Genomic DNA, 16,940 nt, shown 5'->3' with positions numbered 1-16,940 from the left:
ATAGCAAATGATCGTGGAAATTATTGCAAATATCACAAACCGTACAGGGACAGCTGAAGTATCCGTTTGGTGAAAGTAAAATTAGATCCCTGCCTCTTACCTCAAACCAAAAGAAATTCCAGATGTATTAAAATGTATTTTTTTTTCCATAAGATCCCTTTTTTTCTATTTAGGGAGTACACATTTGTTGAGGAAATTCAAACAACTCAGGAAGATGTAAAGGAAAGGAAATTCTAATCTCAATGCTTTAGAGGAAAGGCTTTCAAACCTCTCTCCATACACATATACACACATAGGGAGCTATAGATAGATGGGTGGATTACAGATTTAAATGTAAACAGTGAGAAATTACCAATGTAAAATATGAATTAAATATATAATCTTGGGCCACCTTCCTTAAACATGATACCAAAGGCAAAAACCTGTAAAGGAAAAGAAGAGTGTAGATTTGACTGCATAAAAATTTAAATTTTTATATGAAAAGCATGAGAAACAAAATCAACTGATAAAATAGGAAAAAATAGACATCTATGTGAAAGTTAATTCTCTTACATAGAGAAAGCTTTTATAAGCCCATATGAAAAGAAGCCAGTTGCCCCAAACGCTGCCAGGCTCTGCACCTCTGCATCATCCACGTCCTCACTCTGCCCTTACCTCATCCCAGCAAGCCCATTCCTTTCAGCTTTTTTGCAGGCATTGCCTCCTCCAGGAAGCCTTCCAGACCATCCCTCCTCCCATAACTAGCAGTGTGATCCTAAGCAGCCCTTGCGAGCCCCAGTCACCGCAGTCATTTCTAGGAGTGGAGTTGCGTGCTAGCTGGTCTGTGTAGGTTGCTCGGAGTAGTCTCCAGGCCTCATCTAGCGCCCGGTGTCCGGGGCTTAGCACCTGTGTATACAATGACTGGAAGAGACTGGTGGTGAGGATGTGGAGGGGAGATGCTGGAATTTAGTTGGAGTGGGGTGTGAGGTAGGGGTCTCATTTTCTTTTTTATCGAATGGATGTCCAGATGTCCCAACGCCATCTGTTGAATTCTCCATCCTTTCTGTACTAATTTACCTGGTGTTAATCTTGTGTGCATTCTTCGAGGACATTCCCTGTTTTGGGGTCTCAGTTTCTCCATTTCCTAATTGGACCTTTAGAGGATGAGGCAAGATGATCTCGGAAATTTTTTCTAACTCTAATTCCAGGCTTCCTGCCCTGGCACTCTCTGTGACTTGCTGTGTGACCTTGGGCAAGGCCTGGCCCCTCTGAGCCAATTTCCTCCTTGGTCAGACAAGGATAATTACATGTCCTGCTTTTGTTGCTTTGGACAGTTGAGGAAGCTGGAGGCACTCAGACCTGGGTGTGAATTCTGGTTCCATCATTACATTTGCCCTTTGTGACCTTGAGCAAGTCACTTACCCTCTCTGAGCCCTGTTTTCCTCCAACTATTCCACCTGATTTGCAGAGCTGTGGAGACGATGAGATGAGATGGAGTAAGCAGAGGGCTCTTAGGAGTGCCCCAGCCCTGACTCTGAGGTGCTCATGGAGGCTCTGTCTGTAGCCCGGGAAGCGGGGCTGTGAGCCGGGGTGGGGCAGCTGCTGTGCTGGGGTCTTCTTCATCTTCCTTCATGCTGGCTCCTAGGACTGCAGCCTGCAGAACTGAGCCTGACCTCTGCATCCCCTGACCATGGTACCGACCCTGGACTGGGAGTGGGTGATCTGCTTAGCTGTCCTCAACAGCCATAGAAATTTGGTGTAGAGCAGGGGGTGGGGAAGACTTGATCACTGTCTTCACATAATTAAAGGGCTGTCAGACACGGAATGATAATTATAGGCATGATCATGGATTTGGCGACTTACAGCTTACATCTGTAATCGCATTCGCGCCTGGCAGCCCTCCCGTGAGGTGGAGGTGATGTCATCCCCACAAACAGAGGAGGAAGCTGAGGCTTGAGATCCTGAGTGATTGGCCCACAGCCACACAGCCAGTGGGAGAATGGCAGGGAATTAAAATCCACCTCTTGATTATATTCCTCCACGTCCTGGTCGTTGGACCCCAGTATTCTTGCCCTCCTGCTGCACTTGTTTTGTGTAGTATCAGAGAAGCAGCTGCAGGTCAGCAGCTGAGGAGGCAGATTTCAGCTGCACCTCAGGGAGGGATGGAGACAAGGAAAACAACTCCTGCCACCCTGCTGTCACCAGACACTGCTGTCCAACGCTGCTGTCCCCATTTTACAGAGCAGTAAGCTGATGTTCAGGAAGGATGAAACGATGCCTTCTCCGAGGTCACCCATTTAGTAGGAGGCCTGTCTGGGATTCACAACCAGTGTTACTGGACTCCCAGATGCAGCCAGCCCCTCTCCGGCCACTGTCTCAGAAGGAAGACCTTTCAGTCCAGTGGAGGAGTGGGCAGCATCCAGAGGGAGAATGCCCATCCCTGGAGCTGCTGGAGCAGAAGCAGGACGAACTGCTGCCCTGGAGGCCACAGAGGCACTCTCTGCCCCAAGGGGGACAGATAGGGAACAGGAGTCCAACAAGACAGCTCTGGCTCCAACAGTGAATCTGAAGTCTGCGGTGGTGCCAAGGCCAGGGAGGCGGCTCCTGCTCAGATGTTGTCCCAATGCAGATTTCAGGCTCCAGGTTCTATTTTGGGGACCCAGGGTTGGGGTGCTCCAGAGCCTTTGGGGGCCCTGGCTATGCGAGCAGTGTCTGTGCCCTGGCCCAGGGACGGGGTCTGGGGCGGGCAGGCGCCCGTAGCGGGCAGCATACGGCAGCAGCAGGGCCCACGCCTGCCTCTTGTGCGGAGGGCTGGGGTTTGCGGCTGCAGGGCTCTGTGACCCTAGGAGCCCCAGCTGCTCAGAAGCTGTCTTTCTGCATGCATGTTCTTTGAATGCAGAAGGCTCTGGTCTGGGTGGGACAGAGATAAGAGGGGTGAGGAGAAGGAAGGACAATCAGGAGACAGTGAGCAGGAGAAATTAGCACACTGTTGCCCAGCAGGGGATGGAGGGTCTCATCTTCCTGGAGGGTGGGGGCAAGAATAGGAGGAGATGGGAAGGAGCTGGGGCCTCTGGGATTCTCTGTCACAGCCACTACTGGAGCAGGGATGGAGCAGCCTAATCCATCCATGGCCAGGGGCCATCCCCTTCCCCAGCTGCTCTAAGCCACTCCTTTGTCCCTGCTGCAACTTGTCAGCCCAAGAACCGCCTGACCTTCTTCCCGCTCCCAGTGACTGTTAGGCTCTGATAGAAAGGGGCTGGGGTGTCACAATGGGAGCTCCTTCCCTCGGGCTCCAAGCTCAGCCTGAGGATAAGTCTGGGGTTGGATGACATCCTTGTCCACTGGTGGCCTGAGGTCTCCCCACATCTCCCCCCATCACATGCACACTTTCTGTTCCTCCCACCATGTCTCAGTACCACCTCCGAGGATATGGGCCCAGCCATCCCTGCCCTGAAGGAGTCCACAGCCCTGAGAGCTGTCCCTCATTATGCACCTACAGTGTGCCATATGACAGGCATCACCTCTTTTAACATCAGACCTCCGAGGTAGGGGTTATTATTCCCATTTTACAGGTGAGGAATCTGAGGCTCAGAGGGGTGAAGTAACTCACCCAGGTGACCTGGGTCTGTCTACGTCTCGAGCCTAGGCTCTTTCTGCCTCCACACTTCACAATGTGCCTGAGGGTTGTTGGTGGGTACCAAGAGGCTGTGCAGAAGCAGTCAGGGAAGGGAGGGCTTAGAGGCTAGAGGGATGGGAGGGCTTCCTGAAGGAGAAGGAGGCTTGGCCTGAGGAGTGAGTCCCAGAGAGAGAAAAGAGGAATGCCAGGGCGCTGAGCTGGGCCTGGGATCACCACGCTTGGGTCCCAGAGGGCAAGGGCGGGTTTGGGGGAGAGCTGCGCAAGGCTGGCTCCCAAGGGGGCTTGCAGAGGATGGACACCTGCATTCAGCCCCATCCTACTCCTCCCCTACTTGGTCACCTTGTGTATGTAGCTCACCCTCTGCCTCACCTCTGCTCACCCATACTGAGTCTCTGTGCAAACTAGCAAGGGGTGCCCCTTCCCCAGGGCTCTTGACCAGTGACTGTTGGAAAACTGTCATGACAAATCTGCGCATCGATGGTAACCACAGCATGAGTGGCACTTCTTAGTGTTGGGGTCCACAACTTGCTCAGCAGAGTGTGGTGGGCCCTTCTCTGAGACCTGGTGTCTTCATTTACTGTCGGATGGGGATAAACACCCAGGCATCGTGCAGACTGCGGGAGGTGACAGAGGGCCAGTGGCTCCAGCATCCCTGCCCATGGCCTGCATCTCTGGAGCAGGGCCAGGCTGGCCCGTTGATGGGAGGAGCAGGCTCAGGCCTCTTTCCTGTAATGCACCCTGACAAGGACCACTAGTGCCCTTTGGAGCCTCTTTGTCTGTGAGGCTGCTCCCCAGGCCACTTCCTCCCCCAGTTCCTGGCCTTCTCTCCCCTTTCTTTCAGCCTCTGCCGTTCAGTTTTTCCCTCTGATTGTTCTTAGAGTGACCTGCCATCTCCATCCCCATCTACAGGCTCTCTGTGGCCACGGGACTTCCGGCTTTCAGCTGCCAGGATTTTCATCCTTGGGTGGCCCCCAACCCCAGCTCATGCCTGGTTCCGATAATGGGGTTCCAAGTTCTTTATTTCCCAGGGGTGGGGGAAGCCCCTCATTCTTGCCTTGTCCTCCCTGCCCCACTGTCAGGATCAAGCCAAGTGAGGACAGTAGCCCTTAATGCACAGACCCCTGTCTCCTGTGGGCCCTCCTGACACCTGCAGTCTTCCTGGCCACCTGTCAGAATTGCCCCTGGGTCCTGCATCACACATCACCATATGACATCCCCCCAGGTACCTGTGGCAGGTTCTCTACCTGCCACTGTCCCTGCAGCAATTTCCCTGGCCCCACCACCTACTGATCCCCATGCTGCTGGCCTGGGACAAGACCCATCACAGGCCAAGGCTCACCCCTCACCTGGGCCCTTCTCAGAACCTTGTCTTCTGGCCAGCGGCCTTGCCCCGCTGAGGTGGAGAGATCTCTGCAGACAGATGGCCACTCACTGCCGCTGGCTTGGGGTTCACAAAAGACCAAGGGCTCCTCTATATGAGTTTTGGTGGTAAGCCCCAGTGAAGTCCCTCCTGGGTGGGCATACTCATGCCAGCGTAAGAGAAAGGGTCTTTTCTCACCTGTGATTTCACTGTCAAATCTTTCTTCAGTTGCCACCCACCCTGGGAATATGAAGACCGCACAGATCCTTAAGGTGCTTAGAGTAGAACAGGGGAGACCAAGGTATAGAAGGACAGTTCTAGAACTGTGGGGTCTGTGCCATGACTAACATGGGTACCGTGGTCATGGGAGCTCTGAGGAGATAGGATTTGCCTGCTGGGATAGGGAGGTCCTCGGGGAGGAGGGGGGTTGCCCCGTGGACCAGAGAAGGGCTGTTTTCTCTAGATGGAGCCATCAAGAGGTTAAACTGGGCTTAGAACTGTAGCTCCAACTGGCTGTCCTGTGCTGGAAGGATCAAAGAAGCCAGGAGAGCTGCAAGGAGCTCGGCAAGGGGCCTAGGCCACGCCCAGGTGAGGGCTGCTGGGTTCCTCCAGCCCCTCTAGGTGGGGGGTGGTCTTGGTTCTCTGCTGCATTGACTTCCCCTCGAGGGCTGTTGTTCTGATGATCTCAGCAATTTCCCAGAGAGCAGGATGTTCCAAGCCTGTTGTACTTCTGAGATAAGCGGACGGATGAAAGCAGGGATAAACCCAACGGCTCAGCCGGACATGCCTGCAGACCCCTCGGGAAGCAGCAGTGGTGGGGTCAGCACTCCCATCCCCCTGCCCCCACCCCCATAGGAGACAGAGGCCTGGCGCCCAGCAAGGGTGGCACAACACCGCACTTCTTCAAGTCCAGAGGCTGGGCACTGCTTTTCAATCCTCCTCTAACTGGGTGTGTGATTTGGGAAAGTAGCTTCACCTCTCTGGGCCCCAGTGTATTTATCGGTAGCCCAGGGCAGAGGTGAGGAGGAACACCTGCTTTGCAGACATAGGGGAGGAGGGGAGGAATGTGACCTCTCAGAGTGCGGATCCCCCTCCCAAGGCAAAGGCTTAGGCAGACGTGGCCTTTGCTCCTGGAGACTGGTGCACGTTGGAAGGGCCTCCAGCAACATAAAAGGCCCAGCTCTGGAGTGGAGTCTGACCCTGCTCCAGCTCCCCACTGTTTTGTGACTTCAGGCTTGGTGATGTTGGACAGGTCCCTTCCCTCTCTGAGCCTCAGGTCCTCACCCTTGTAAAGAGGGCAGTAATCTCTGCCTGGCAGTTGGGCTCCAAAGAAGGAAGAGTAGGAACATTCTGGGGGGAGGTGGCTGGAGGGGCCAGCCCTGCCCCACTTGACCCCTTTCTTCCCTTCCCTCTGCCCCTCCAGTGGGAGCGCCTCTGGTTCCTGCTCCTCACCTTCACCTTCGGCCTCACGCTCACATGGCTCTACTTCTGGTGGGAAGTCCACAATGACTATGATGAATTCAACTGGTGAGTGGGGATCCGGGGTATGGGGGTTGGGGGCCTGGGCCCAGGCATCCGGTGACTAACACCGGGATTTGGGTTTGAGCTGCTCTCCCAGGCTGGTCCTCAGGGCTCTGCCTCCACTGGCCACAGGCTCTGTAGCCCTGGGGGCATAGTCCTCTGGAAAGAGGGAAGGCTTAGCAGGAACAGAGACCAGCTGGGGAGAACAGGGAACTCCTTCCTGGTGTTGCTGTCATGGAAAATAGGAATGTAAGATGGGGGCTGCGCTCAGCAGGGGCAGGGGCCTCTGGACCCCTTTGTAGACAAGGACTCCAAGGCCTAGAGAGACCAAGGCCTCAGTAGAGGAAGTAGCTCCAGACCTGAGGCCACCTAACTCCCTGAGCAGGCCCTTGGGCAGGGCTGGCAGGTGCTGTAGTTCTGGGACGGTTCAGGGTCCTCTGTGGGCCCAGCCTCAGGTCCAAGGGCAGGGCTGAGGCTGGGACCTGGGTGCACAAGGGCACCTGTTTGTTCGTCACCCCCTGCCCCCCACAGTGAAAAGCATGGGAGGAGGGGAAGTTCCCTGGGTTCCTTTGGGAACTCCCTCATCAGCAAATGTGGAAACTGAGACCCAAGGTCACACAGCCAGGTTGGGGCAGAGTTGGGGCTTGGCAGCCAGGCCTCCTCACTCCCCATCCAGTGCTGTCTTTTCCTTTTGGTTAGTTCAGCTCAGTGTGACCATGAGCACACTAAGTGTGACTCCTCTCTCGGGCTCAGTTTCCTCAACTGTAAAATGGGACAACTCCAACCTCATCAGGTCTTTTCGAGGATGAGATGAGATGATGGACATGAGAGAGCTCCAAGCTCACCTAAACCTGAGGGCTGCTTCCTAGGAGGCTGAATCTCTGGCTGGAAGGTGGCCATGATGTTAGAATTTAGAATTTCTGGACTCTGGGCTTCTGATGGGCTGTGGTTCTAGGATTTTGTGATGATCCTAAGATTTGGTTCACAGAGCCTGGGCATCCGCTCCCCTCTGCATAGCACTGGGCTGGCATTTTTATAAATCAGCCCCATAAAGGAGGGGATGCCATCCAACTGCAGCCTGGCAAGATGAGCCAGAGCCCCAGCTGAGTCCCAGAGGTGGCCTCTGGCCTTTATTAAATGCCGTAAATCAATTATTCATCTTTGCAGGTATCCAAAGCACAGGACTGCTGTCGGCAAATAGGAGCATTCCCTGCTGGCCCTCAACTGCAGACCTTGGACAGTTCTGCTGAACTGCAGTTCTGCTGCCCCGATGATCACAGGGACCACCCTATCATGTACAGATAGGGGAGCTAAGGCCCAGAGAAGGGCAAGAATCACCCATGGCCACACAGCCAGTCAGTGTCAAATGTACACATTGAGGACAATCTGAGACTGAGGCTCAGAGAGGTTAAGTAGCCTTTCCAAAGTTACACAGCAAGATGCAGTCAGATCTGGGTCAGGGACTTGAACCTGCCTGACTGTCTCATGCTGTCCATGGAGCTACCCGGCTCTGCCCAGAGTGTGAGCCCCCTGTCACTGGGCAGCTCAAGCAGAGGACAGGTGCCTGCTCCATTGGGGAGGCTGCAGAGGGAAGGCCTGCCTAGGCTTAGGGATGGCTTGGGGACCTGCAGCTCCCCTTGCCTGTCACCTCCATTTTGTGGAGCCAATGCTGGGATTTGGGAGAACATGGCCCAGACTTGATGGTCTGGAGAGTCTCTGGGGATAATTTATGTCATAAGAGGAGGTGAGCAAGACCCAGATGGTCAGGGCTGGATGAGGAAACCCAGGGAGGGACCTGGGCTGTTGCTATGCAGGGGGCTCTCCGTCAAAAGGGAGAGACAATGGAGCTGGAACATCTGGCAGGAGCAGTTGCCAGGGGAAGGTCCTGCCCCACTTTGAGCCTCTGTTTCCCTAAGTGTGCAGGAAGAAGAGAGCGCTCAGTGATCTTCCAGGCAATAGGCGTTCCCGTGGAATCGGAGGGTGAGGGCCAGGGAAGGGTACGGGGGATAGCAGATACCCCATCATGTCCTCCTGGTGTCCCCTCCCAGCCCAAGCCCAAGAGGGCAGCAGGCCTAAAGCTGCCTGGCGCCGCCTCAGTTTCTCTGATGACCCTGAACAAATTGCTGCCTTCTCTGAGCCTCAGTTTCCCCTGTTATACAGGGAGGATGTGGGTGGTTCAGTCTTTCTGGAGAACCACTAAGCAGGATCTATCAGTAACCTTAAAAAGTTAATTCCCTTTGACCATGTAATTCCGTTTGTAGAAGTCTATTCTATGGAAATAATTAGTAGTACAGAAAGGTATGTGCAAAAAAAATTTTTTTATGTTAATTTATAATAGCGAATAATTGGTAACTATTAATTGTTAGTAGGAAGCTGGCTTCATACAGTACATTCATTCAATAGAAGACCGCGTGATTGTTAAAAAAATCACGTTTCCTCAGGATTTGACTGACATCAGCAAATGCTTGGGTTAGTAAGAAGAGGAGAATTGAGTACTTATCACATGCCTCACCTCACTTCATCCTCAGGAAACCCTGTGAAAGGCACTCTGCTCTCCCCATCCTGTAAAGGAGGAAACCAAGGCTCAGGGAAGTCGGGTATTACATTTTTATCAATCCTAAGATCTCGTCTTGTCACATTTTCACATTGAAATTGAGAAGAATGTCACAATTGATGGCATCTTAGAATCAGGGGAGCATGTCACCTCTCCACAGACTCCTGCAAGCCAGTCAGAGATAGAGTGGGGATTTGAACCCATGTGCACCTCTCTCCAAAGCCCGCACTCCGACCGCTGCTGTACACAGTGGGGTCCCAGCTTTGCTCTTTACGTAAGTCTCAGCATAGGGGGCCAAACCCACTGGAAGAAGTCAGTGAAATTTTGGTGATGGTTGCTTCTGGGTAGTATAATTAGCGGGAAGCGTTTTCTTTTTTATGCTTCTTGGCATGCCCAGGGGTCCCCTGTGAGCGCCCCCCCCCCAACACAGGCCTGACTGATGCTCAGGGAAGCAATGACATCATTCCTGAGTGAGCAGGGCCTGGTCACTGAGTCCGGCCATGTGAGAGCTGAGAGCTGCCCGGCCTGAGGGAGCATCCTGGCTCCCTGGTGGAGATCTGATCCCTGCCCCTTCTCCCGGCAGGTACCTCTACAACCGAATGGGCTACTGGAGTGACTGGTCTGTGCCCATCCTCATAACCACAGCCGCTGCCTTCACTTACGTTGCGGGCCTCCTGGTATGTGGGACTCTCTCAGGGGGCAGGTGGCCCTGCTCCCAGGGAGAAAGAGACCTGGCCTGGGCCGGGCTGATGGAGGGGCCCGCCCTGGACTAAGGAAGACAGCTGGCTTTTCTTTGAGCCTCTTGGGCTGCTGCACCTCTGGGGCTTGCTTCCTTCAAGGTGGAAGGTCACCTTGTTTTGCCCCATCCTGGCATGTTTTCCCCCGACCCCATGGGAGCCATCCCACCGTTAAGGCCCACTGCAGACTTCCTCTTCCAGGATCTTCTGCTTTGGTCCCAGACTCAGGTCAGTTTCGTGCTGGACTGGGGGCTTTTTGGGGACAAGGTTCAAGTCTGCTTCAGAATCCTAGGCTTTGGAACGCCCAAAAGATTAACTAGGTAGTCCAAGTGCAGGAGGGCCCAATGACCTCTTGAGGGAAGAATCCTAGAGGAATAGGAGCCTGGAGGCCTGGAATAATCTGGGAGGAGGCCTGGAATAATCTGGGAGGAGGCCAGGCTTGGGCTGGGCTGAGCACTGTCGTCGCCTACAGGGAGGGTTTGCTGACTGCTTGAGACAGGCCCAGAGAGCAGTGGGGAGAATGGTGTCTGGGGAACTGGCAGAAACACTCGGGTCACATATGGTGCCTGACTCTTGCCCTGCGGGTCCCCTGTTTAGGTCCTGGCACTATGTCACATCGCTGTGGGGCAACAGATGAACCTGCACTGGCTGCACAAGGTAGGGGCTGCTTACACGGAGGCTGGGGGAGGTGGGGGGAGGCCGGAGGCCGCAGCAGCAGAGAAAGAGCCTGGACACGTCTTCTCTCCCCTGGATCATGATTGTAACTGTTCTGGTAGCTAACACTGAGGACCCACTGTGTGTCCAGCACTGTTCTCACGGTCTAGACTTAGTAACTCATTTAACCCTCACACCAGCCCTATGACATGGGTACTGTTATCTCATTTTGCAGTTGGGAAAACTGAGGTACAAAAAGGTAAAGTAACTTGCCTAGACCTCCCACTTAAGAAGGGAAGGCTCCAGGATGCTAGCTCTGTAGCTGTGATTAACCAGCACAGGGCACAGCTCCGGCCCTCTGGCTGGCTCTGCCTACGGTCTCACCCTCTCTTCAGTGAGCTCATTCAAAACTCTGATCCAGTGATATTATTCCCAATTTAAAGCCCTTCCCACCACTTCCAGTACTCCCAGGATGATCCACACCCCCCAACCTGGCATTAAGGCCTTTTATGACTTGGCACCACTGATGTCTCCCCAACTGCTGTCACCAGATCCTCACCCTCAGCTCCTGCCATGAGACATCTCAGGCCCTCCCAGTTGTCTGCCTCTTCTCTGCTTTACCCCTGCGCTCCTGCCCTCCCTCTCACTTTCCGACTCTTCCTTGGCTCTCCACCTACACGAGGCTTCTCAGGCTCCCCCAGCCCCTGCAGCCCCTGCCACAGTCCTGGCATCTTGTTGTCCATTTCCATCTGGCTCCCTGACCCCAACCCTCTCTGATCTGGGAGCTCTATGCAGACCAGAATCGATCATTCATCTCCGTGTCCCCAGTGCCCCACGCAGGGCTGAGCCCAAAGCAGAGAGGCTCCATCCCTTCCAGAGCCTTGGCTCTCACTCATTGTTCATGGCACACATGGTGCTGAATGCGTGGGGCTGATGCCTGCCCTTCCTGAGGCCCCAGTGGGCACAGGGGTGGCACAGAGCTGACCAACAGAGAGCCCCTCTCTCCCAGGAGCACCTGGGCCTTGGAGGGAAGCCAGGGACATCTCTTTTCCCCAAACCTGGCTCAGAGTGGTCATGCCACTTAGGAGGGGCAAGAAATGCCCAGAAATAACCATGACCCCATGAGATGGGTCCAGAGTGACTCTGAGGGGAGGGGCTCACTTCCAGCTAGCAGGATATGGAGCAGGAATCAGAAGAAGGACCTGGTGAGCCTGGTTGGGCTGCATGGAATGGGAGGTGCCTGTGGGCATCTGGGGCGGGGGGTGGGCTCTGAAATCTGGAGATAGGGAGCCAGACCCAGGTGACTGGAGTCCTGGAGGGATGAAGAACAGCAAGCCACCCCTGGTCCCCTCCTACCTTCCTCCTGCTTGTCACTCTTGCCTAAGGTCTCCTCTGGGCTTCTGAAGTCCCCTCTGTGAGGGACTTTCTTCTCCCAGCTGCAAAGCTAACACTTGAAAGAACTGCACCCGCTGGCACCCAGGCAGGGGCTGGCACACCTCTGGGGCACGCCTAGCTCTCAGCAGGCCAGGGCGCACCTCCTTGATCCTAGTGGAGAGGCGTCTGGAGGCGCCAAGCCAGTCAGGCCAGCAGATCAGTGCAGGGGGTCTTCTCCTGGGGGCAGGGGACTCAGATCCCTTCATCTGCACTGGTGCCAGCTCCCAGGGTGCCAGTCCTGCCTTCCTCTCCCCTATGATCCCTCTCAAGAGATCTCAGCACGAGGACAGTCCCCAGGCAGAGCTGGTCCATAGCTGGACCCACTGTGCCAGGAGGGAGTGGGTCTCAGAGTGTTCAAGTAGGGCCTGAAAGTCTACTCATCTATTTCTAAGATTCTATCATTTGATTCTAAAATCCTAAGGATTCCGTATTTGTTTTGTTTTAACCAATTTTTGACCTTTAATACATTGACAGGGTTCAAAATTTAAAAGCTGCCAAAAAAGCTCAAAATGTAAATCTCCCTGTTACCTTTCCAGAGATATTTTAAGCTCCCTTCCCTTCAGGACATTAAGAGCATTCTCATCAGTGTTCATCCCTTACTCCTGTCCCACAACCTAATCCCTAGTTCCCGAGGTATCTAGCCAGTCCCCTGTTGATGGGCCTGATCGACATCCCAGTCACTTTCAGTTCGTTGCCAGGACAATGTGGCAGTGACCTGCGTGGGGGAATTGCTGGGTTAAAAGTGTGTACTTTTCTAATTTGGATAGTTCTTGCCAAATTGCCTCCTTGCCAGGTGCCACCAATTCATGGTCCCTCAGTAATGCATGACTGCGCCTATAAAAATACCCTTGTCCATAAAGTGTCCAGAGATTTCTTGACTTTGCCAGTTCGATAAGGGAAAGGGGTAATAACTCCGTGTAGTTTTAATTTGCATTTCCCTTATGATGAGTTAGATTTGGCATTTTTCACCTGCTTACGTCATTTGCATTTCCTTTTCTATAAACTGTCTCTTCATATCTTTTGCCCTTTTTGCTGCAAGATTTGCTTTTTGCTTATTCATTTGCAGGAGCTCTGTATAGATACAGAAAATGAGGCCTTTGGCTGATGAACTGCAAATAATCCTTCCTAGTTTGTCATTCATTTTTTGACTCTGCTGGTTATATTTTTGCCCTCGGATATTTTTTTATCTTTAACGATTTTTTATTCTTAAAGATTCTGTCATCTCTTTTATGACTCCTGGGTTTTGTGTCAGAAAAGGCTTTTCCACTCCAAGATTATAAAAAATTTCTTTGCAGTATCATTTGATAATTATGTTTCTACTTTTTTAACATTTCAACTTATGGAAGGGCATAGTGTGACCTTACTTTTTGCTTTTTAGATGGCTTCCCAGTGTTCCCACCTCTCTACTGGGTAATCCATCCTTTCCCCTCTAATTTGAGATGCCACTTTTATCATATACTAAATATTTTTATGTGTTTAGACTTGTTTCTAAGCTTTTTATTTACTTTTATCTATCTCTGTGGTCATATACCAGTACCATACTTAATGCTACAGTTTTATGCTATGTTTTCATCACAATCTTTATTTCAAGTCTCTGGTCCCCCCCGAGTCCTGAGTAAGGGAGGCCTGAAGGACAGAGGACCTCAGGGCAGTGCAGGGAGGGAACCATTTGCAGCAGGTTGGGTCCTATGAGCAGATCCAGTGTCCACTTGGGGCCTTGCCCCTCCTCCCCAGTCCTCCCAAAACTCCTATTTCCCGGAAACCCCTTGCTGCTGAGCCTCCAGAAGTCCAGGGACCCAGGGCAGGAAGAAGAGGGTTGAAGGGTGCTGGGGGGGTTTTACAGCAAATAGGAGGTGGTTTCCCTGAGGTACCTCCCTTCCTAACCCCACTACTCTACAATCAGCTCAGAGACCACCATGGTGAGGGGCTCTGAGCACAGCTCCTGCCTCTTCAGGCTGTCTTTTCCCCGTTAATACCCCCAATGAATCCAGACTGCCCTCCAAACAACCGGCCCAGGATCCACAGTTCTTCCTGGTGTCTAGCCTCAATCCCTCCAGCTGCAGCTCAGGAAGGCACACTCATACTGCATGTCAGGCACTGTGCCAAAACTATCATTTATTGGGTTACATGTGAGGCGCTTTCCACACTGTATTTTCTTTACTCCTTGTAATAATCCTGTTCATTTGATATTATGCCCACTTTTAAAAATTAAAATTGAAAATTATCCCACTAACATTTAGTAAGCATTTGCTATTTTGCATCTGCAAAGCCATGATGCTAAAACTCTTCGCTTGCATTTTCTCATTTTTCTTTCCAAACCTCTTTCAGGTAGGTGTTCATTCTCCCCATTTCACAGCTCAGGAAACACACTTGGAGAGGTAAACCACCCCTGCTAACACAGTCATCGAGGGAGGTGATATAAGTGTGTCCCTGAACCCTGGGCCAACCGGCTGCCATTTGGACCACAGAACCCAGATTCTAACCACCCCCCACAAGAGGCCAACCTGTTGGCAAGGCTGGGTTCCCACTCCTCCCAGGTCCCCACACGGGTACCTCCTGAGTCCTCCACCCCTCCTGCTGTCCTCACAAACCACAGTTCCTCCAGCACAGAAAACCAAAGACTGCTTTCTCAGAGGAGGACAGTGGGCTGCCCTGGGCCTTCTGGGTGGGATGTATCCTTTCCAGTCAGATTTGAGGAATGGTGGTCACGTTGTTGGGAGTCAGTGCTGTTATCATGGCTTAAGGCTGTGTATGGGGAAATCCCACAGATGTTGAACATTGTAATAATGCTGCGCAGCATGATGGGTGCCACTACAGCAACTGCAGAGCACAGAGAGAATAAAAATTTTAATTGCGTTAGGATTCTGGGAAATCAGTTTTATTACAAGTATTTCCACAAGCAGTTAAATAACTGTAATAGAACACTCCCAGAGATGACCCTTCAGAGGTGCTTGCAGGGAGCCTGTGTGTTGCTGGCGGGGGAGGGCAGGGCGGATTCCCAGGGACACTGTAGCCCAGAAAGAGCACAACCTCCCAGACAGGCAGAATGGGGTTCGCTTCTGGATCCACCCTCTCAAAGCTACATGACCAAGCAAACCCTTCTGCTCTCCAAGCCCCATTTTCCTACGTGTAAAATGAAGATGATAACACCTCAACTGGGATTTTACGAGAACAAACATGAAGAACAAGGAAAGTGCCTCCCACAGACCCAGGCCCACTGGGGCCCTCTGCACACTGTCATTTCTCTTCCTCCCATGTCCTCCAGGATGGCACTTCAGTCCATAGGGCCCCTGCCCATTCCAGACTTATTACTGCTTCTTATTGGAACATTTGTTTTCAGGCTGATGGGCTGGAACCACAAACCTCCAAAGGAAAACCTAATCCCAGACAAAATGAATCTTCCCCGCCTGGCAGCCAACAAAGATGGATTAGCCTCTGTCTCTGGCCTTACCAGCTAGAAACTCAATTTAGAGCTTGTTCAGTCGTTGGGAGGGTTCTCAGAATGCTGCTGCCTCCAGGAAAGGCACTGCATGAAGAGAAAAGGAGCGAGGGCCCTGCTGGCACAGAGAACAGCTGGAGGCAGGCACCAGGGGGTCAGGAGGGCTGGGTGTGGTGGTCTTGGCTGGCCCCTTATGACAGTGGCGCTTTAGAAGGCTTCGTGGTAGAGGTGTGACCTGAGCAGGCCTGGTGGTGTGGAGAGGGTAGGCAGAGTGAGATCCAGGGCCCAAGAGGGAAGCCCTGAGGGCTGAGTAGCCGGAAACTAGGCATCACTTAGCATCTTGTGTTACACATTTCAGATCCCATCTGTCCCCAAAGCTTTCTGTCTTGCGAGGGTTCTGTCTAGTCTTGCATCAGAGTTGTGCTCCCCACTTTCTCTGGGAGGGCAGCTTGCATAGCAGAATCTGGAAGCTGGTGGCTGGGACTGAGTAAGCCTTGGCAACGGGGCAGGTGGGCCAGACCCCTGCTTCACAACTCTGCTTGGTCCAGCCTGAAGACCAGGGTTGAGGAGTGGGCTGGGCTGGGCTGAGCATCAGGCTCCTAAAGGGCCTGGCTCCTTAGCCTTTTACCCTGTGGCCTGGGCAAGTCACCCTTCACTACCTCCAGTGGAGCCCCTGTTTCCTCATCTGTCATGCTTGATGAAAGGTGGCTGGGAGGGCTGGGCGGGGCCTGGGACGGGACTTGCTGGGCTCGTGGAGGCCCCCATTTGCTGAGGGTCTTCCCTCCTCACACCCTGAGCCCGGGGGCTCTGCCTCTGTCTTACCCAGCTCCAGCGCATTGGTCTCCTCTCCTCTCCACCCTCCCTTATTCGCTGGGTCTGCCTGCCTCCTCCTACTTCTGTCCCTTGCACAGTCGGTAGTCTGTCTGGCTGCCTCTGGCTTTCTTTCAGTTGGTGCCTATCTCTGCCCTGCTTTGTCAGCCTCTCTCACACTCTCCACTGTCCATCTCTCAGCCTCTCCCTGTCTTTCTGCCTCTGCTCTCCCTCTCATGGGGACCCTTGGGCTGTCCAGGATCTGACACTGCCCTGACCCTCTGGTGGCTCTTCCCCTTCCAGATAGGGCTGGTGGTTGTCCTGGTGGCCACGGTAGTGGCCATGTCGGCCGTGGCCCAGCTGTGGGAGGACGAGTGGGAGATACTGCTGATCTCCCTGAAGGTAAGTGGGGGTGGGGGGCTGGGTAGCTGCTTCCCCAGGACCCTCTAAACAAGGCAGTGCCTTCTCGTCTCCCATTTTTCCAGACCAAGGCCCAGAGTGGGTAGGGAGGGGTCCACATCACATAGCAATTCAGAGGCAGAGACGGTACTACAACCCAGGGTCCCTGGACTCCCAGTTTCCTCCATGGAAAAATGGACACAGAGTTGCCTGCCCCATGGATAGATAGGCTGTGAGGATGTGGGTGACCAGAGGGCTTAGGCACAGCTGGGAGCCAGTGATCTCTCTTGCCCTTTCCTGCACACCAGGGCACGGCGCCATTCCTACATGTGGGGGCCCTGGCCGCCATCACTGCGCTCTCCTGGATTGTGGCAGGACAGTTTGCCCGTGCAGAGCGGTCCTGTAAGTACAACTGG

General features: G+C 53.3%; 1 protein-coding gene and 1 long non-coding RNA gene across 7 annotated transcripts in view; one reads left to right on the top strand and one right to left on the bottom strand.

Annotated features, from left to right (window-relative positions):
- The window catches only part of GDPD5 (glycerophosphodiester phosphodiesterase domain containing 5), an 82,901-nt gene that overhangs the window by 50,031 nt on the left and 15,930 nt on the right, over positions 1–16,940 (top strand). For 3 of the 6 annotated variants that reach the window (XM_064492723.1, XM_010989681.3, XM_064492726.1), the window contains 5 exons: positions 6,400–6,503; positions 9,635–9,728; positions 10,386–10,445; positions 16,429–16,527; positions 16,833–16,926. In XM_064492723.1, the coding sequence (XP_064348793.1) occupies positions 6,400–6,503; positions 9,635–9,728; positions 10,386–10,445; positions 16,429–16,527; positions 16,833–16,926 (451 nt within the window). The other 3 variants (XM_031460368.2, XM_064492725.1, XM_064492724.1) reach the window with 3 other exon arrangements.
- Positions 218–9,061, bottom strand: LOC135322675 (uncharacterized). The gene is made up of 2 exons (XR_010383424.1): positions 9,010–9,061; positions 218–422 (listed from the first exon to the last, which is right to left on the bottom strand). It is a non-coding gene; the product is annotated as an uncharacterized LOC135322675 (long non-coding RNA).

Source organism: Camelus dromedarius, chromosome 12 (genome assembly GCF_036321535.1).
Source record: "Camelus dromedarius isolate mCamDro1 chromosome 12, mCamDro1.pat, whole genome shotgun sequence".
NCBI lineage: Eukaryota > Metazoa > Chordata > Mammalia > Artiodactyla > Camelidae > Camelus > Camelus dromedarius.
The sequence above is the reverse complement of the archived record's forward strand: the minus strand, read 5'-3'. Positions and strand labels throughout refer to the sequence as shown.